Source organism: Anastrepha ludens, chromosome 6 (genome assembly GCF_028408465.1).
Source record: "Anastrepha ludens isolate Willacy chromosome 6, idAnaLude1.1, whole genome shotgun sequence".
NCBI classification, from domain to species: Eukaryota; Metazoa; Arthropoda; class Insecta; order Diptera; family Tephritidae; genus Anastrepha; species Anastrepha ludens.
Window position 1 is genome coordinate 60,493,261 of NC_071502.1, and position 21,895 is coordinate 60,515,155.

Here is a 21,895-nt window from a genome sequence, read left to right on the forward strand (position 1 = left end):
TTTGTTTGCGGCAGCTGTTATTTCGCTTTATTTCAAATTTTTCTTGAAAGTTCAAATCGGATAATCTTTTTTAAATATTCTTGCTCAACATTAGTTTGACATTCATGTCATCTGTTATTACTTCATTTACACTGGCCATTCTTTTTACGATATTTATCACACTTTTATGCTAATTTGGCAAGCCCGTAGTAACCTGTATGTTGGCCCATTTTAAGCATTAATAAATCGATCACAACGGGAAAAGTGGCAGCAGATTGGTTCAATTACAATAGATTTGTTTGCTTTTTATTATTATTTAATTTTTTTGTGCCTATTTAGCCACGCAACCAACTGCTCTCAAAATTCCATCGAAAGGATTAATTATTTATCAACGATTTAAACCATTTAGTATTTTTTTTATTACATTTTTTGTGTTTTTTCTTTGAGTTTAAAAATAAGAAATAAAGTCGAAGTATTCAGTTGATATTGAAATAAATTTGCTAAAAAAGTACTGAGCGTTGAAGATCAAGTTTAAGAAAATTAATTTAATTGGTAAATATCTAAACGTTTTTGTGTTTTTATATATTGTATATAATGCATTGTTGCAGTATCGAGAAATAAGGGTAAATGGAGTAGAATAAGTATTTTAAATTTACGTTTAAAAATTATCATTCATTTCGTTTCATTCGTCTCCAGTTTAAGAAGCCTGATCTTTTGTCGCTTTGATATTTAATTTTTTTTTTCAAGTTTTCTAGATATTTATTTTTTTAATTTTAATTTATATTTTTTGAAACTAGCGTGTATGCGATTTCTTGACGCTTCTATGCATCATTCTCTTCACTTTTTTACTTGATTTGTATTTGGAATTGTGTTAGTTTTCAGAATGTGCTAAACGAACTGTTCATCGCTTTATTCATTTCGTTTGGTTTTTTTATATTTTCTTTATACTGTTTAATATTTTTTTTGTTTTTCGGTGTGTTATCTATCAGTTTAAGAGGTTATTAATTAGTGTTTATATATATATTTTTGTTTATTGCGTGAATGGATTTGCTAAATTCAGTCATCGTCATCCTCTGATTCGGCCTCTTGCAACCAAGTCAGCCAGTTGTTAACTTGGAATAATGCAGTCCCCTTTCCAGGGTATTTGTCTGATATTTCCTCTTTCCACAGTATGAAGGTCTCCTCCTCGATAACTTCCGCCTCATAGAGATATTTGAACCAGCGGCAGAGCATACCTTAAAATGTAAGTAAGAAAAGCCTTAATATTTTCACTACAACAATTACGTTTAACGTTCTAGGAAACAAATACTGTTTTTATACCAATATTAGTTGCTGTTTGCTATTGCATATTTGTTTTTTTCCTACCTTTTGGGAAATTTTCATTGTAGCAGAAAACTTGTAGTGCATGGATAGCGATTAATTGCAGCTCGTTGCTGCCACCTAGGAATGTCTGCAAAATTTGGCAATACTTAAGTAGCAGTGATTCCTCCTTTTCAATGGTCGCGCGATCGGGATGTTTTTTAATGTCGGCATCTTCGGCCAAAGTGGTTTCCTACAAAATTAAAAATAAATTAGTAGTTTTATTTTATTTTCTACTATGCACATCGTCCCCCTAGTGTCAGAAGAATGCATGTAGAAATTTTCCAATTTTGAGTTAATGGCTTAATTAACCTTTGGATGTTCTTTGTTATACCAAAACTCAGAATACCATACGTACATACAAAGCAAACAAACATTCTAATTTTCGTAGAGCAATAAATTTTCAAACTTAAATTCCTAGCTTTTAAATTTTACACGTTTATGATTCATGTTTTTGCATAAGCGAAACGACACAAAATATGTGAAATGCAGTACTCACTTTTGTGATAAATTTCACCAACACTGTCATGAGTGCATTTATAAAGCCAGCATCTTTGTAGAACTTGGCATCCACGTTGCTCTTAATCCATTTGTAGAAAGCTGCGGGATTTGGATCACTAGTCAATTGCTTCCACATCTCTGCCTGCACTTTGAGTAGCGGATACAAGAAGGCCAAGTTGCGATCGTCCAATATTTCGGCCAAACGCGCCTTATTGCGATCCACCTCTGGTAAACTATTCATTAAATCGATTTTACTGGCGCGGAACTTCTCAGCTAATGCATCCTTGCCAATGTACTTATGCAGCTGCTGTAGCACAAGCAGGAATAGTGGATAATGCTGACCATTATCGGTGTAATTAGCAATATCGGTCAATTTGAGTAAACCCACATCGGCGACGGCGCGGCATAATAGTCCAGCAACATGCGTAGCAATGCGTGGATTCAAAGTTTCCCGCTCATTCATTTTATTGATTACTTGCTTGAAAATTTCCAGTATGATGTTTGATTTGATATTGCATTGCTTGTGCACTGCGGATAGGAAAGCGACTACACGGTCCAAATACTTGTCCTCGGCCTTTTCAAGCACATCCATAATGATACTAATGCAAACATCTTTCATGCATTTTTCAGGCACTTTCAGATCCATGAAACCTTCTACTAGCGCATTAAATTGCTTGCAATAAGGGCTATCATTAGCATTGGAGCTGGCCACACCACTGTCATTGTGTTCGTCTTCAGTGATTGTTACATCCTCTTCCTCTTCAGATTCATAGAAGAACTTATCCTTAACGAATGCATTTGTTTTTTTCAAAATCTCTTCTTTGTTGAATGCTTTATCCTTTTTCTGTTTGTTTGTTACAGCACCAGCAGCTTTCTCCACAGACCCTTGCTTAGTGACTAGCTGTTGCGGATCAACGGACGTCGAGCTGCGTTTATCTGCAGCATCTGCCACGCTTAAAAATTCCGAATTGTTTTCGGCAACGCCAGCCGCCTTAATACCCCTTTCTCCACTCACCGCGTTCGATGCACCGAAATTTGGAGAAGAAGAAGTTGCCTTCAGACCTCTATCAATGATTAAGCCTAAATTGGCCGGTTGAGAACTTTTTTCACTATCGTACTCTGCGGAAGGTGTCGATGAAGGACGAGCTGGATTATTAATATGTGAAGTGGGTGTACCAAGAAGCGGGTATTGCGTATTAGATAGTTGATCTTTGTTTTGACCACCACTACGGTTAGAGCCTCCACTACCGAAATTACTGCCGCCACTGTTTGGTGGTGTAGATATTGGCAACATCGTTGGCAGTTTATGGTTTTGTGAAGCCGCTTTAAAGAGAAGCGAGTTTGCGGCTGGTCGCATCTGAAGATTCTCGACTGGATCTTGATTTGTGGACATTAAATTCCGTTTGAACCTTGGCGCTAATTCTTTGCTATTCAACAGTGGATTGCCACCGCCACTACCATATTGTGATGAGTTAGATGAATCAGCATCACGTCCCATATTATGGGCATTGCGGCCACCACCGCGTCCCTCTTCACGATTTCCACCGGGACCACCATTTTGGTTGTTGTGCTTATTGTAACGATTGTTGTAATTATTGCCATCTCGTCCCCCCTGATTACGATCACGACCATTGTAAGGTCGATTTGAGTTGCTGCTACCAAACCTATGAAAGAATCACATTTTTAATATGATGACATGCAACATTTGGCTTAATATAGTTGGTTTGTAAATTTGCAATACTTACGGTGAAACGATAGGCGATGCTCCTGTAACACTCAAACTGCTAAACATGTCGTTGAAACCCGGCTGAAGATTTATGTGGAAGCGATTCATCCAGCTATCACCGTCGCGATCGTTGTTGCGCATTTCGCGATTCCTTTGTGCGAACGGCGTACGAATAATTGTATCATCGTCAGTGCGAATCTGCTTGATGGGCACGGGTCCCTCAGTGGTTGCCACTTTACGGGGTATCCAATTGTTTTCACGTAATTCGATGACATCCTTCAGCATGAAGCGTATCCGTGGCGGATAGTCAGTCGATTTTGATCGGCGTTCCAAAGTATCGAAGTACTGGTTCATCAGCTCTTTGCCCTGTTCTGAATCCAAGTTCTTACCGCAAGTCTTGAGCAACTGTGCCAAGCACTCCATGTCCTCGCACATTTCTTGCGGCATGGCAGAGCGTTTCTTCTTCTTATCGAGCAACTCCATGATGCATTGATGCAACACAGTCTTCGACAACATGTCCAATTTGTGGAGTTCACCGATGAATTTGACATTACCCAGCATACGCTGCTTGGCCAAGTGCCGGCGCTCTTCTTCATCGGTGTCATTTTCACTAACATTGACTTGCGACTGTGGTCGATGTACCTTGTTAAATTGATTATTATTATCGCCGTCGGCGTTGTCGCGTTTTAAGCGATTATTGAATTTATCACGGCAAACAGCGATCAGTAGACGTAGAAAAGTGCACGAACTATTTGGATCCTTTTCGAAAGATGGGGCCTCTTCTGATAGACGCTTGCACAACTGTGCATACATAGACGAGTACTTAGGCTCATCTAGGGCTTTATCAAAAATCAGCAATATAACACCGTTCAAAATGAGAATTGAGTTTAGATCGAGCTTCAACAATTCATCGCTAAGTTCTTGAAATTTTTCTGGAGTCAATTTGTTGAGAATACCACGAACCTAGACACCAAGGTATAGAGATAATTTATTTTGCCACTAAGAACTCTTAAACTAAAAATGAGTATAAAAAATGGTCGGCGTTATCGTGAATACCATGTGAGCCAAATTACCACAATACAGGAACGAATTTTCATACTTTATTTTTTTATTATTTATAGCAATATATGAGAACGATTTGTTCACATGGAATTCACGATAATTTCAAATATAATAATTCATCGATATTTGAACTGACTCACCCTTCTGAAGACGGCATCATTCTTTTCACTCTGAGTAAGTCCATGCTGTGGACGTAAAGAGGGTGGTACCCAACGACCCGCAGCTGGTGGTGGTGGTGTGGGAGATGGTGTTGGATGTTGTGCGCCGATTGCGGCACCAGCCGAATTTGGCGATATGCCACGCGACGACGATGAAGCTGAATTTACGGAAGATGGTGTTGATGAGAGTGCTCCTGGTACTGGTCCGGTTCCTGTTGTTGCAGATGATCCTGATGCATTTCCGCCGCGTATTGGTGGTGTGCGGTTGTTATAGGCTCTACCGCCTTCAGCGGCAGCCGGTGCGCGTTCGTAACGATCCTCTATTGAAATACCGCCTTGTCGGAGAGCAGACGGTATGTTACTGTTGCCGTTACCTTGCTCAGAAGCCTTATAACGCCCTTTATTACCTCGTTCTAGACTATTTGTATTATTGCCTGTGTTGTAACGTGAACGCGGTGTGTCGTCGTAATCACGATAATTATTGCTGCTGCCGTAATCTTCCCGATGATTTGATCTTACGCTTACATTTCCATCATTATAACCGTTACGTGGTCCGTAACCCGACTTGCTTGAATAATTGTTGTTGTACCCAGTGTTTGATGCGGTACCATATGACCTCTGTTGTCCATTTCCGTTTTCGTAACGAGAGCCCTGCTGTTGGCGATAGCTGCTGCCGCCGCCAGTGGTTGAATTGCTTAAATTACGATTACCACCATTATAACTGCCATCTGTAGACCCTTGATTGTTGTATCGTCTGTTGTTGCTTCCGTCGGCGTTGTAAGAGCCGCGTCCGCTGTTACCTTCGTTACCTATGATAGCGCGTCCAATGCCATGGCCAATACCAGCACCACCAAGAGTGCCGTTACCGCCGGATCCAATGGATGATTTGGGGCCCTGTCCCAAAGTGTCACTATTTTTGTTATAGTAACGCGACGACGACGAGTCACCCTGGTAAGTTCGTCGAGGTCGTGGGCTTACGTCCGAATCGTATTGTCGAATTTTGACGGAGTTCCTATTAAAGGCGGTACCAATATATCCCGAAGCGCTACCTGCTCCAGTTCGCCCTCCAACACCGATACTTGGACCAGATGATCCGCTTCCGTTGGAGATTATACCGCGCTCTTCCACGGACGTTGGTGACCCACCAATACTATGTCCAAGGTTTCCAGTGTTTTTATAACCACCGACGTTATTCCCTTTCGGACGATAGCTACCAGCACCAATACTGGTGTTGCCGTTCGTTGGATTAGAACCCTTATCAATCTTTACTAAATTCTTCAAGTTGTTGAAAGTGTCCGATGCGGTAGTAATCGGTAAAAGATTTGGACTTGTATTTAATAGGGTTTTACCGACCGTTGGTGTGGGCGGTGATTGGCCGCCGCAGCTGACGCCGCCGCCTCCTCCTCCTCCTCGGTTACTCGAATTGTCGTGAAAACGCTCAATATCAGTTTGATGAGCCGTTATTGCAAGGTGTAAACCGCTGCCGCCGATGCTGGTGTCACCGGTGCTGCTGCCTCCCTCAATGGTGCTTGCTTTCACGTTCCTGTCGTGCGCTATGGTGCCTGAATAAAGATCGCTGGTTGGATCCCAACGTTGCCTTGGGTCGTCGAAAGGCTGCGAAAAATGACCACCAAACGTTGAATGAGGAATGGTGGAAACTTTTTGGTTGACACGTGTACAAAGAATTAAATCCGCGTTACTGCTACCACGACAGTTGCTGACGTTACTTTCCGCCGTTGCGCTTTGATATGGCAAAAATGCTATTGGTTTTGATAAGGAAATGCTCTGAATGTTTACAAAATATTTCGCTCAGCCGTACTGCTAAGTCTGACTGTCTGTCTAATTCACTGACTGACTGATCAACTGAGTGACTGGAGATTTAAACGATACACTCAACTCACACGCACACACTCACGGTTGCCGATAACGTAAAATTTTTAACGAATGAAGACGCAAACAAGTTGAATATGATTACAAGTTTCACTATTTCCTTCGCAGTTATGCGATTTCCACAATTTATATATCTTTCAAAGTTATTATAATTTAAACTTAGCTTTCTTATAAAAGAATGTAGTTTTCTTCAAAGTCAATTGCCTTGTGGTTGTAAATATCCTGCAATAAAGAATAAAAAAGTATTTGTTACAAAATATCAATTTAAAATAATAAGAAAAATATTATATACGCTTTAATGTACATATTTCACATAAATAATTGTAGGTACTAGGTATATTTATAACTTAAATCGTTGAGGAAACAAACCGTCAAACGGCAGTAGAAATTTGCATGTAAAATTTCATTTATGTTAATATTTTCACTATCGTATAACTGTAGAAACCGGAACACCAATGCGCCTTTCACATCGGAAAGCAATGATAAACTGGTCGTCCGTCAAAATTATAATTCCAGTTGTTAACTTCGTCGACGAAATTCCAACAAAAACAATGCATATTCAATTCGGCTCATTCCACTTTGCACTTTGCCAGTATGCCTGCAAGTATACCTGCCACAAACAAAAATTATCCGAAAGCTTTCGTATGCTCGTCCGACATCTACCTACTCTTCCAGCTCCTGCTGATGCTGTCGCAGCTGATTGTACTGCTACTACTGCTGCTGCTAAGCGATTTTTTGCGTTATTTTCCTAACTTACGTTATTTTCCTATTTCTCACATCCACCGTTTATTGCAGTTTTTGTTTACTGTATTTTCATCACGTAGACATTTCGTATGTATTCTTTGTGTTAAAAGAATGCTTGTGATTGCTCAGGCTTGCCAAATTTCTACGAGATCGAGTACTTTATTGGCAACATAAATATCTTTAAAATATTCAGACTCTCGGTAAAAATATACACATTTTTATTTTTTCTTTAGAAATCTTATCGGAACAGAATATACCTAAGTTTGATTTTGGTTAGGTTAAATGTCCAAACTACATCGAAACAATCCCTTTCAATATTGCTTGAGTCAGAAAAGTGCTGAAGTTAAATATGTGTTTTCTTAAGATATTTAATTTCAAAACCTATTTTAATTTATTTAAAATTCCAACAAGTCTTGATCCTTTAATATGCACGTGAAATGTAAAAAGGATCTACGATATTGAAAGTCTGAAAGTTAATTTTACTTTTTTACAGTTTATTCCCAATTTCAGATTACATGCATACATACTTAGTCAGTAGGTGACTTTTATTCAAAAGTGATTTTATAATTTTAGTTCGAATAAATCAGATGTCTGTAGTGAATAGACGCTATCTTTTTTGTCATTTGCGACATTTGTCAAGTCAAAAATGGTCGATCATATCGCAAAGTGTGTGAAAATAATAATCGTCTGAATGGGTCGAAAATTCAAAGGTTGGTAAAAAAATGTAAAGAAACTTATTCTATCGAGGATAGAAAAAGGATTGGCAGACCAAACACTGAACTTCTGTTGAGAATATTGCGCAAAGTGTTGCTGAACAATCTTCAACATGGATGTCTCGACGTTCTCAACAATTAGGCATTCATGAATTGACTGTTTGGCGGATTTTACCTATAGATGTAGTTTATTAAATGCATATTAATGTAAATGTATAAAAAATAAATAATTGGCGCGTACACTTCTGTTAGGTGTTTGGCCGAGCTCCTCCGTCTTGATGTTGTTCCACAAATGGAGGGACCTACAGTTTCAAGCCGACTCCGATCAGCAGATATTTTTATGAGGAGCTTTTTCATAGCAGAAATACACTCGGAGGTTTGCCATTGCCTGCCGAGGGGCGACCGATTAGAAAAATGTTTTTATTAATTTTGCTTTCACCGAGATTCGAACCAACGACCTCTCTGCGAATTCCGAATGGTAATCACGCACTAACCCATTTGGCTAGCGAACTAAATGATTACTAAAATTTCGCGATAGTCTGATATTCTAAAAAGATGGTTTATAATGCACTTAAACATATCACGAAATATGGGAACCCACAAAATGGGACAACGCCCCAGAACACGAAAAACCACTCCTAGAAAAGGTGAGGATCATTGGGAAGCACATTTAAAACCTCCAGTGCTACCAAAATTGAATAGCCATCAATATATGGTTTCCATATATATCCAAAAACAATTAAAAGACGATCGAATGAAAAAAATTTTCGCGGATGCATCGTGCAATGCAAGACACTTGTTACAAAAAATAATGAAAGATCCACACTTCTGTTCGCCAAAGAGCTCATTGATGAGTTACTTCTCAAACAAACGTATCCTAATCCCATTATGAACATTTGGTGCGATATTAAGCAGCACATTAAGGCAGTAAAACCTAGTAACTTGAGTGAAGTGAACACAAATAGAAGAAGTCTGGAACGCAATATCACATTAGATATGTGGACTCTTAGGAGAGTTTCTACTTTCATAGAAAAATTATAGTTATGATTTAGTGGGCTAAAAAGAAAAACTATAGGGAGAATGTTGTCTTGGAATGAAGTGCTCAATTCGTGACAACCACTGTACATAAGAGTAAAAACCCAACAAATTATAAATTCTTACGTAATTTTTTTCATATTTTATTTGTTGTTATCGATCAAATGCGAAGAATACAGAGTAGGTTTATAAACATGTAATGCAGCGTGTTAAAGAGCAACCCGCAAAAATAGCACAACAGTAGGCCTGGGTCAAACGATAATTTCTGATCTCAACACTCAACAATTAGTGAGATTGAAACAATCAATTTATGTAACCCGAATTGATCGTGCCCGCGACAGACGATTCTACGTTATTGGAACGACTCCGATTTATATCCCTCCAATAATTCTCCGACTTCAGCAGCATTTCGCGAAAATTAATGGGGAATGTTTCATGTTTTACAAATCATGTTAACGAGATCAAACTATTCAACCATTTGCAATTTTGCACATTCAGGCTTCGTTAAAAACAGGTATGTTTCAGCTTCTTATACATATTATATATAGATGAAGACAAAATTATTCTTAGACAGTACTTCCTTAAATTCCACATAATACTACTACAAAAGATTCGTTTTATCATCACAAAAGCGCATTCAGTGCATCATGTACGTTCAAGATAAAATTGAATAACTCAAAGCAATGCAATAAGTGTTATAAGTATAATGAAACATGATGGTGGAGTTGTATTAGGTTAGGGTTGTTAGTAATGGTTGCCCAGAGAGTGGGCTCACTTGGACGAAAAAAGTTTGGTTCATCCTTTGTGATACCATTGCAAGAGGGGGGAAAAGAGGTGAAGGAAAAAGGACGATAGGACGAAAGTGAAAGGGGTGAAGGTTGAGTGTTTGTGGACTATAAACGGTGACTAGTCTGCGGTTGTATTAGCCTCTTTATGCTGCTGATGAAGTTCATCAGATTGTTGTTATCAAGACCTGCTCTATCAGAAGCAAGATACTAGAGTCTTAGTCCCGCGAGACCTGGGCAGCTAAAAAGCAGGTGTTGGGATGATTCCACCTCAGTCGGTTCTACGTGACCGAAACGAACCATATTTATATCCGGCCAAGGACTGTCACTCCAGCAGCATTCCCCGTATATAGGTAAGGGAAATGTTTATGCTGCTACAATAACAAAAACAAAATGATTCCACCTCATCCTCCATACAGCTGACGCAAAAAGGAATCGATAGTGCCCGTGAGGATGCCCACGAAATTTGAGATGAGTTTTTGTCATCCTCAGAATATCCCTGGAACGCCTCCTATCCAAACGTGGCCAGAAGGACTTCGCGACCTTACACGTTCGTGTACTTGCCCAGCGCTCGCTGAGTTGGTGCAAAGCATATCCTTCCAGGAGTAGAGCCCAGGTTGTCAAGTGGATCCCGATCCTCACCTTTCGCGGGCACACTACCGCACAGGTCCCTTGTCTGCCCAGCTCGTCGGCTTCGCAGTTTCCAGCAATGTCACTGAGCCCAGGTACCCAATTTATCTTTATATCGAAGAATTCTGATGCAATCGAGAGAGAGACCAGGCATTCCCTGACCAGTTTCAAATGCACCACAATAGAGCCTATGGCCCTAATTGCCGCTTGGCTATCGAAGTAAATATTTATCTTCTTAACAGTTATTACGCAAGTAAATAGCCAGTCAGCTGCTTCTTTAATTGCGGCCACCTCTGCTTGGAACACACTGCTGTGATCCGGTAACCTGAATTTGAGTTTCATGGGGAGCTCTTTGCAGAATACTCCTCCTCCAACCCTAGTGGAGTAGTATTTATTGACATTAAAAATTTCTCAATGTTTTAAAAAGAAGCTTGCAGAAAATTTTCTTTGGGAAATAATTTCTACATCCAGCAAGATAATAATCCCAAGAAGACTACCTACCATGTACTTATGAGGGTTATAAATATATCATGTGCCTCATGCGCCCAACACCACCATCCTCCAGACTATGAACATCGTGGTTGAGTGTGACCAAAAGATAAGCACATAACTACATTCGTTGCAGGGTCTGTATGAAGTATTGTGAAGCATGGCATAAAGAGCTTAATGGATCTTCTGGTCGAGGTGCATTTTTTTACCACATTCTGTTTAATGAGAAATTGGTTGGTTTGTGTAGAATTTTGTCCCAAATGATATACATATGTACATATTTATAATCAGTAAATCTGCTACCATGACGTCATATACAAAAATTGGTAGCTTTCGAGGTACATAGATATTTCAAAGTTGATTGCTCGTTATGAACTTTCTTTGTTCATGAAGCAACACAAAGAAATGCATCACAGATGTATATACAATGTATGTCTATAGTTTATATGTAGATATATAGATGAATAATAACAACGCAAACGCAGAGGTACGATTGACAAGTATATACATACATATAAAATACGGGTAGAACAGTGCCTGTGTACATGCGCGTTTTCAGGGCAATTTGTGTGTGAGTTTCTGTTATTTCACTCTCGATAATACCTCTTATTTGGAGTCATTAATATCTTTGTAAATTCTACATCGAAAATACAAAAAATGCTGAAAGCTTCACAAAATATAATAGATTAAAATTACGAAGGTTCCGCCTATGTCTGCCTATATACATACATAGGTATTTATAATACATATAAAAACTGACGGTCACTACAAAGCTTTAAATTGATTTCGACCTCAATTCAAACTTCTGTCGTCGTCGCAGTTTCTTTTTACTTGCGCAAAGCGGCGATTAATTTTCACTTTGCACTTGCTGCTACGATACTACCGCTGCCTCCGTCGTCATCGTCGCCGCCATACTCGCTGTTACGGTCTCAGCCCCAGCACCTACTTTCCCCTATAAAACACTTGTGTACATTATGGAATTATCGAGTTTTTCAGCATCAACGGTGAATTGAGGATTACAAAAAAAAAAATGGAAAGCCAAAAATTGTAATTATATTGCTTCCATATATCACCAAAAAGTTACATTTTACAAAAGGTCAAACAACGCCTAAATTCACTTGTCGTTGTTGCCCTCCCTAACATCGATTACATGACCAGAATTACAGACGAATAGGTACATATAACGTGTGTAAGTCTCAGTTCTTGATATATGAAATGGCGCATTATGATATCCGACAAACAAGATGAGTCTCGCGCTGCAAAGATTGAAAACGGAAAACCCTACAAATGAAGCTAAACGCAGCATATGTACATGGTATATCTATTGTACATGTGTCCCAATGCAAAGATGAAATTACAACAAAAACTAAAGTCACACGCGTGCGTATGCATGTGTAGGTACGAATATATGTATGTATACCAGAAATGGAAGATGTGACGGGGAGCGCGACAAAGCAAATGAACCAAACGTCGCCATCTTGATTGCGACGTCGTTCGTGTGATTCATTGGCATTGTTTTGCGAGGCTAAAGTACTAAAGCAGCGACGTTAGCAGCGTTGATTAAATGCACCGAAATTATTCTATTCTAAAGAAAAAATCTTTATACAAAAAATCAATTTTCAACATCTGTAACTTCATTAGATTGTAGACGGAAATTTCTGCCGATAATCGATTTCACGTACACTGCCAAACCCGACAATCTCCACAGTTCGCTTGCTCAAATGTGTATTACATATATGTATGTATGTCGCAGACGAATCGAAAAACTCATGCCTTTGAGATCCTGCCCACTTTGATTGTTAATTTTGAAAACCATTTCATATATACACAAATTTTGAATTTTATCAACAAATCAATATAATTTATTAACTTACCGTTTCTTATAAAAATTTATTTTTCTGCAAACCGATGCACAAAAATTGAAACTCACTAGCCAAGGCAAAGGCAAAAACGAAGAAATTAACTTTTGTCACCGAACTTGCTGGCGAAGCAAACGAAACGAGCGAGTGCGTCGGGGTGTCTAAAGGCAAGTACACTTACTACTTTTTTTCAATTGTACAAGTTGCAATGAAATGTATTATTTATTAGAAAGAAATGTAATTCGAAAGGGCGACAAACAGAACAAACAAAAATTCAGTATTTACTGCGAGATTTTGAAAACGAAAACTATTTGATTATTGACACAAGTGAAAACATACGTATTCTTAACAACAACAAAAAACATGAAGGTGAAACAAGTACAATAAATTGAGACTCTTGAGGTCTCTGTTGAATAGGCTATGAAATTAAATCTTCCTTTCCATATACAATTAAGATCAGGATAGGAAGCATTAAATGCAGGCTTCATTGAACAATGAACGAAAATAAAATTTTAAAATAGAGAAGAAATAAAATTTCTTAAAGTCAAAGTTTAAACAATTCGTCAAAATAATAATTTATTTACACAAAATTAAAGTTTTTATTAATGTTCTGGAACTAACTCTGCAGTAAAACTTTTTAAGGGCCAGATTTTTCAGTGCTATTTAACTGTAATGAATTTTTAAAGCTGAGTATAAGGTTGTAAAATTGGGCCTTTCATTTTAACTGGAAAATACCGAAAACTTGGCACAAAAGACATCAATACCTATTAAATACTATTTATGTAATTACATAAAATATCTATGATTATATTTACTAATAAACGTCACAAGCAAGACTTTAAAATTTATTAGATGCATTTCATAGGCGAAACAAGAGTAGATATTGTCCTAATAGCAAGCATCAGAATAATAGAATTTAAAACTTTCGTAAAAAAAGTTAAATAAAATGTACTTAGGCAAATTTATACCAAAATTAATCAGAACTGTGTAGTGGAAAAAGAAGCATCACTATGCAACTCGTTCGTTCAATTTCAGCGAGTAAGCATATAAAGCTGTTTACACGCTTTAATTTTCATAAATTTGGAAGTTTGGAAACTATGCTATAAATTCCGAGCTATCGTTATCGATGGTAATTGTACTTATCGATAATTACTGCTTTTAACCGCAAATTTTATTTGGCATTGAGAACAGAAAAGAATTACGATATAGAGAATACAGAAGGTGGCGACTTCTGAAAATTCACTTTATTTTTTGGCGAATTTACCAATCAAGTGGTGTCAGTACAGGAAATTATTCTACCTCTTATTTTTGTTTCTTTATTTTCTGTACAGACGTCGTGGTACTTGGGAAGTCGCAATTTTTTCAGCTGAAAATGCAAGGAATAAATCAATACAATCTTCGGTATGCAATAAAGTGAAATCTTAGTTTTAACTTGTCGATTATTTACCAATACTTATCCCAAAGATATTTCTACAAAGCAGAGAACAAGAACAATAAGCAGAATGCGAGGTAAAAGCAGAGTATTTCGCGAATTACTTAGCAATTTTTTAGATTGCGAATTACGTACCGTGGGAGCATAGCGATGATCTACTTTTTCGCGCTTAACTCAAAATCCGTAATTGAAAAGCGCGATTTCCCATACAAAATTTCTCTCCCAAAATCTGAGATTATAAAATAATCCTAGATATTAACGATATTTTTTGACATACAACCCAGTGTTTTCTGTGTTATCGATAATTATTCTTACGAATGTAAGGAGAAACATCAAAATAAAAACTAAATGGAAGGATGCCGACAAGAAAACCGGTCTGTAAACATAATTCTAATAAAATTTTTGTTAAATATTATTAATTATGGATTCATTTTACTGAAAAGAGCGAGTGTCCATAAACGTTTTGCTCTCTTATTACATATTATAAAATGTAATATAGAATATCCCATGCGCATTGCTGCCATAATTTTTGCAACCTACGGGCTTCGTCCAACTGTTTATTATTAGCAGCCAATTGCGCAATTAAATTAGTTATTCCTTGTCCTTGTATTTTCTTCATATCGTTAATAATAATTAAAGAAACCAAAAACACCGAAATATGCGACTAAAATAATTTTTTTTTTTTTTATAACTGGATATTACTTCCTTAATAGTTTGCTTATGTTCAAAGTATATTTTGAAGTATAATTTCGTTTCCAAGACAGTCGGTTCTACGTTACCGAAACGACCCGGATTTATATCCGGCCATGGACTGTCGCCCCAGCAGCATTTCCCATATGTTAGTATGGGGAATGTTTTTGCTGCTACAACAACAACCAAAATAATTTCTATGAAGAAAACTCGTTTTGACAGCTGATTGTCAATTTTGCAGGTAATCTGCCATATGTGAACGGGTAGATTAATTTGGTGGATTTATAAGTGATTAATGCATATGTGAACGTATTATTAGTTTACGTTGTTAATACAAGTATGTATACTTGCCTAAGCCAGGGATGGCTTTCCGATATTCGATAGTTAGCACTCACGTCTTGATACTTCAATTCGATATCCAATTCTCGACAGCTTTGGTTTTCATATATCGATATTAGTCTATCATTTTCTTAGTTTAGGAAGTGTTTTGAAAGCGTTTTGTAAATGCCAAAAGCTGTGTAAAATAAATAAAAATAACGAGTCTTTTGACAATAAAAAAAATTGAAAAACTCTTCAATTAATAGAATAAGGATAGCAGAGGGGTCAAATCCTATGGGGATGGTAAGTTAAACTAATATTGTAGAAATTAAGGCCCATTATTAATTAATTTCAATATCACAGCTTCAAACAAAATATGGCTGACCAAAGATATATTTATGTACGAACTTAATCAAATAAAATTAAGAGAAGAGATGAGAAGTACATATATTGCACCAAACATGAGACTAGCAGCAACACTGAAAATATTAGCAAGTGGTGGTTACCAATAGCAAGCGGGAGGCCCACATCAGGCACTCTGTTAAAGATCATTCCAATAGATAATTTTTGGATTATTTATGAAAAGCGCTTCCAGTCATTTAAGGGATGGCCCAATAAAAAAAAATACAATTGTCCTGGAGGTAAATTCGTGGAATAAATAATCTTTTTAACCATTCTAATTTAATCCATTCCAGTTGGCGTTGTCGTCGATGCGTACCTGCAGTTGTTAAAACTTGTAGAAAATTACCAGCTATATTTTAATAGGAAAGGAAAGTTAAGAATCAATGCTATATATTATATGAATGTAAGAATATAGATATTTTAAGTATAAAATAAAAAAAACATTTAAAATCAGAAAAACTTTAAAATTGTTATGTTTTGTTGCGGTTGACAGCAGCGCAAGGGCAAAACGAAAAGCAAAGTGCTGTCGAACAGATTCTATCGAACTTTTGATTTAACGCATCTTTTTCTTTTAGAAAGCAAAAACTATACTTTAATACATTTACCCCTACAATTTCTTCTCGTGTACACATGTTACAAAATTGTAAACTCACTACGACTTTCATAAAAATATAGTTCATACTACAACAAAAATAATATAATATAATGCAAAGCTTTAAACTTTGTACAACATTTTTAAAGCTTTCAACTGTTGAACCAGAATTTTTAGATTTTTTCCGCTATCTGAAATGAAAAATGTTAAAGCTATTTTTCTCCCAGCAAACACAATAGCATTTTGTCAGCCCCTCGACCAAGGCGTTATAAAAAAATATATGTAAGTTCATGTATTTTTTTTTTTTGGAATTTGAGATGTGTTTGGCGGGATTTTACATCCACAAAAAGCCAGGGTGTTTAAGTTCATGTATAAATCATTATTTTTTAAACACATTTTGTTTTGGATGGCAGAGACAAATTCTGCTATGGAGTTGTCAAGTGGGGGCAAGTGAGTCCACAAACAATACAAAATTCTTTCATTAAAGCTGGGATTGGTAAAACAGGTGTGCCCAATAACGGTATCGGTTGGACCGCAGAAGATGAGCTTCCGAAATCCAAGTTGACATGGAAGACTATCTTAATTTAGATAATGAAATATTCATTAATGCTGAAGATTTGGCAAATATTAATACTTTGTGTGTTAATTGTGTCCGAAGCCATTGGCCATATCGTCTGAAGATGAAATAGAAAATGAGATTAAAATTTTGAAATAGATAATAATAAATAAATAAATAAATTCCTGAAGAAATTTTGATGAAAATAATTTCTTTCTTTTGTATGTATGTATGTATTAATATTCTTGTTTTTCCTTCATTTTTATGAACTCTTTTTATATTCTTTTCAGAAGCGGACATCTCTCATTTCGAAAATCGAAATCAAAATATATATTTGTGATTTGGGTTTAAGTTGTTTTTATTAAAAATTTTTTTTTCTATTTTTGTTTTTAGATCACAGAGGATTTCATACAAACGGCTATTAGAAAAAACTTCTTTTATCTGATTTCAATTGAGAGTTTAACAAGCATCTCTTCACTTTAATTTTTATTTATAAAAAAATTTAAAGATACTATTGTAAAATAAGTTTAATTTGCATGCCAAGTAGTAAAATTTGGTCGAAATTGACAGCGAACAAGTCCTATAGATACTCAATAGATAATAAAAGCAAAACAAACACAAATATGAAAACAAAAAAGCTAGCATAGATAATAGAAAAAAATACAGAACAAGCGTGGAATAGTGACTCCTCATTCAAGGGAAATCAATACAAAATACTTTCCACGGCAGTCGGTTTTACGTTACCGAAACAACCTGGATTTAATCCGGCCAAGGATTGTCACTCCAGCAGCATTCTCCGTCCATGTATGGGGAATGTTTATGCTGCTACAACAACAACAACTTCTGTAAAAGAAAGAATTTGTGTTCTATTATACTGCAGTAAAAGGGAATTCTATTAATTATTTATTTATTAATCAAACACACAACCATACGTTATTTTACAGGGTCCGGCACTCGAAGTGTAACCAATTAAAAAGGCCATAAATTTAATTTCGAAAACTACTTTTAAATTAAGAATTAATTATCTTTTGCTTGATATGACAACCTTTTGCCCTGACTATGGCCTTGAGACGGTCCAGAAACGAATCGGAAGCTGCTCGAATGTCATTTGCAGGTATTTTGACCCACTCGCGGACAATGGCTTTTTTCAGCGCCTCAAGACGGGTCAATCTTTTAGTTCGGACCTTGCTCTCCAAGATGGCCCAAAGAGAATAATCTATCGGATTCGCGTCTGGTGAATTTTGGAGCTATTCTGTGGACGTTATGATGCTCGGAACGTTGTTTTTTAGTCATTCTTGGTTCAATCGAGCTTTATGAGGCGGTGCCGAGTCCTGTTGAAAAGTCCATGGTCTGCCACCGAAATGTTTGTCTGCCCACAGCTTCAAAGTAACCTCCACTATACTTTCCCGATATTTCGCATTTCCCTTGACGCCAGGCTCGATGAAAACGATTGAAGAGCGCCCATCTTCGGTGATAGCGGCCCAAACCATTACCTGTGGCGGATGTTGCCTCCTGGTGGCCAGTCGATGGCTCGAATTCTCATATGAACGGTCGGTCAAATAAATCATATCGTTTTGGGAGAAATTTTTTCGTCAGAAAACAAAATGTTCGGAAATTGACTGCTTTCGGCCAAGCGAAGCAACTCCTTCGCTCTCTCAAGTCTGACTTGTAGCTGCTTTGGTGTGAGATCATGCGCCTTTTGGATCTTGTCAGGCTTGACTTTGAAATCATTTTTCAGTATGCGGCGGATGCTACGGTCAAATATTTTCTTTCAGCTTTTGATGACCACCTCCATGACGTTTCGCGATGCTTCCAGTATCATTGTAATAAGTAATGGTGCGATAAACAAAAACTTTATTTACTTTCAGGTGCTCGAGCTTTTCCGGCCAAATATAATGCAATCACATTATTACGTCTGAAACCCATTACTGATTTTTTTCGCGTTTATATATATATAATTGGCGCGTCCACCTTTTTTGGGTGTTTGGCCGAGCTCCTCCTCCTATTTGTGGTGTGCGTCTTGATGTTGTTCCACAAATGGAGGGACCTACAGTTTTAAGCCGACTCCGAACGGCAGATATTTTTATGAGGAACTTTTTCATGGCAGGAATACACTCGGAGGTTTGCCATTGCGTACCGAGGGGCGACCGCTATTAGAAAAATGTTTTTCTTAATTTTGGTGTTTCACCGAGATTCGAACCGACGTTCGCTCTGTGAATTGCGAATGGTTTTTTTTGTTTTTTTTTTTGTCGGGACAACTAGCAAGTGCAGCACTCAGACATTAATTGAGTCCATTGTACTACACTTGGATTCCCTTTTAATTTTCTTTAAATCTACCCGATCTCCGAATAAATCTGAGTAGATCTTGTGGTGCCAAGGAGCCAAGATAGTCGCTTCTTAATACATCAGTGCCAAAGACCTCAAACCTGATTCGAGCGAAGGCGGGGCAGACTCACAGGAAGTGGTCCGCCGTCTCATCCTCCTCTTCACAAGCTGGGCAGAGTACACTGTCTGAGATGCCCAACCTTTCCATGTGCTTTGCCCACAGAAAGTGGCCCGTCATCAGTCCAACCAGCCGTCTGCACTCCCCTCTGCTTAATGACAGAAGGGTTTGCGACAGTCGATCGGACATGACAGGTAACATCAGTTTTGTCCATCTGCTGCCTCTCTCAGCCTGCTAAGCTCGCTTGTGGGTGGTAGTTACCCATTTGCTAACCCTGGCTGTGATGGCCGCAGAGTAGTTACGCACCAACCTATTCGACAACGGCGGCCGCGTTTACTCTCGGCAAAATGTTTCCGCGCGCTTGTAAACAACACCCTAGACTGTCATTTAGCCAACTAACAGACAGCTGATGTCCGTGCATCAGCTGCGCGAGTGGTCTAAAGTTGGTTCCACTTCGAGTCCCGGACCCTGTACAGTGTTATTTAGAGATTACGACTTATAGTCTTGAGCATATTTGTGGCAGACAGTGCTGTCATGCGGGCAGGCCACGCATAGTATATTTGGAAAGTGCAGGACTCCATCTTTCCAACGATAGCGCTTTTTCGTCCAAAATCGGAAGTTTCTAGAGTTTCCCTAATGCTTAGAAGCTGTAAGGCTTTAGGTTCTCGGAGAAACTAATTTTCATTCTCAAACGTTTTAAACTAAAATTTATCGAGTAAGAAAAAAACACACCCAAAACAGTTCGGATTAATACTATATTTTTGAACTTACGATGTAAATTTTGTTTTTTCTTAAGTTTTGGAATTTTTATTTAAACTATTTTTTGTATTTTGAATACGAATTACACTTTTTCTAATCAAAAAGAGTAAAGATTGACATTTTCAGCGTCACTCACTGTATATATATATTGTACATATGTACATACATGCATATAATACAATTCATTCAAGTTCCGAACGGAAAATAATGTTAAAAACGTCCGCAACAGCATTTCGTTCAATAATCCTTGCATACTTTATTTAGTCCATTTTCAAACATTTATATTATTGCCTGGAAATATTACATATAAAATATTTAAATACATACATACATCCATCCATACATACATACATACGAGTATATAGAAGGTTGAATACTACAACAAATAAATATTTACGTTTTAACACTAAGCGGCAATGATTAACTTTTTACATTCGACTGTTTTAGAAATCATACAAGTACACGAAAACACATCCATACGTACGCAAAGTATGCAAAGTATGTTTCTTCGTTAACATTTGTACAAAAATTAATCGCATTTAACGCAATACTTTAAAGCCGCCAATCAACTTAATGTAATCACTATATTGCTTTAATCCTTCGCCATTCGCTTCGGCATAGTAGGGCAACTCTTCCAAACGCTTCACCCACTCAGCAATTTTGGGGTATTTGCCACCATCAAGTTGGGCAAAATTGAACAAAGTGGTTATTGTAGCGATTAGTGAGAAATCCGCAACTGTTAGTTGATCTCCAGCCACGTAAGCGTGTTCCTTCAAGAAACTCTCCAGTCGTTCATAGACTTGATAGATGGCTTCAATTTTGGCATATGTAATCACATTGTTTTTATTAAAAATCAGTCTGCTTATATTAAGAAAAGTGCGGTCGAATACCACAGTAGCCTCATAGAATAAAAACTGGTTGACTTTGGCACGCTTGATTAGATCCTTTGGATAGAGCGAATCATCTGTGCCGTACTTGTCAACTAGATATGTGATAATAGCGTGTGAATCAGTGAGTATCTCACCATCGTCAGATAGTGCTGGCACTGTGCCATGTGGGTTAATGGCAAGGTATGCGGGCGTACGATTCTCTCCTGTTAATAAATTTAAAAATTTATATTCAAAAGGCACATTTAACGCTTTCAGTGTAAGCAAAACGGCCCGACTCGGCGCACTTCCACCTATGGCATACAAAACTATTTTTCCCATTGCTATTGTCGAATTCCGTAAATACGAGTACGAGTATTGATGAACGTAGGTAAATGATATGCGTACGTTGACGTTGAACTAACGACTAATTGATTGCGGCTCCTGTAAAATTAATAATTACTTATCTATGCAAGTGTCTAAAGTTGGATTGTTGCTGAGTGAGTGGAGTACTGAGATAACATTCGATTAGAATTTAACCATTTTTCGGTGAGATATGTATGTTAACCGATTAGCACACACTCACTTTTACAAATATATAATACCTACATAAATGCAATGGCGGACCCAGAAACTTTTCAAGGGGATTAACTTTATTCAAACTGTATTGACATTTAACTCCTTAACCTGTTGTGGAACTTTTTCATGTATTTTCAAAGCGAAGAATGCAGTTTGGTTATGTGTGAGCGTCGTTTTCCCCCTCCAAATTGTGGCTGGTCTTGATGTTTCTCCCCTACAAAAATTGTCTTCGATGTCGTGTTGTTATTGTTGTTATAGCAGTGCATCAAGCCCACTAAGTGCGGTGTAGTCACCGAACGCCATCGTCTATACGATGCACTAGACAGGC

At 37.6% G+C, this 21,895-nt stretch overlaps 2 protein-coding genes and 1 long non-coding RNA gene across 3 annotated transcripts; 1 reads left to right on the forward strand and 2 right to left on the reverse strand.

Annotated features, from left to right (window-relative positions):
• LOC128867084 (eukaryotic translation initiation factor 4 gamma 2) lies at positions 1-6,594 on the reverse strand (the record flags this gene model as incomplete). The annotated part of the gene is made up of 5 exons (XM_054108180.1): positions 1-1,214; positions 1,345-1,531; positions 1,838-3,503; positions 3,585-4,528; positions 4,768-6,594. Coding segments are annotated over 5 exons (4,803 nt in total), but the record flags the coding sequence as incomplete, so codon positions are not given.
• Positions 6,595-15,565: 8,971 nt separating this feature from the next.
• On the forward strand, positions 15,566-16,155 carry LOC128866924 (uncharacterized). Its single transcript, XR_008454967.1, has 3 exons — positions 15,566-15,673; positions 15,734-16,011; positions 16,066-16,155. It is a non-coding gene; the product is annotated as an uncharacterized LOC128866924 (long non-coding RNA).
• Positions 16,156-20,349: 4,194 nt separating this feature from the next.
• Positions 20,350-21,400, reverse strand: LOC128866922 (glutathione S-transferase 1-like). The gene has a single exon (XM_054107976.1). The coding sequence runs from the start codon at positions 21,328-21,330 to the stop codon at positions 20,662-20,664; it is 669 nt and encodes a 222-aa protein (XP_053963951.1). The 5' UTR covers positions 21,331-21,400; the 3' UTR covers positions 20,350-20,661.
• Positions 21,401-21,895: the final 495 nt, after the last annotated feature.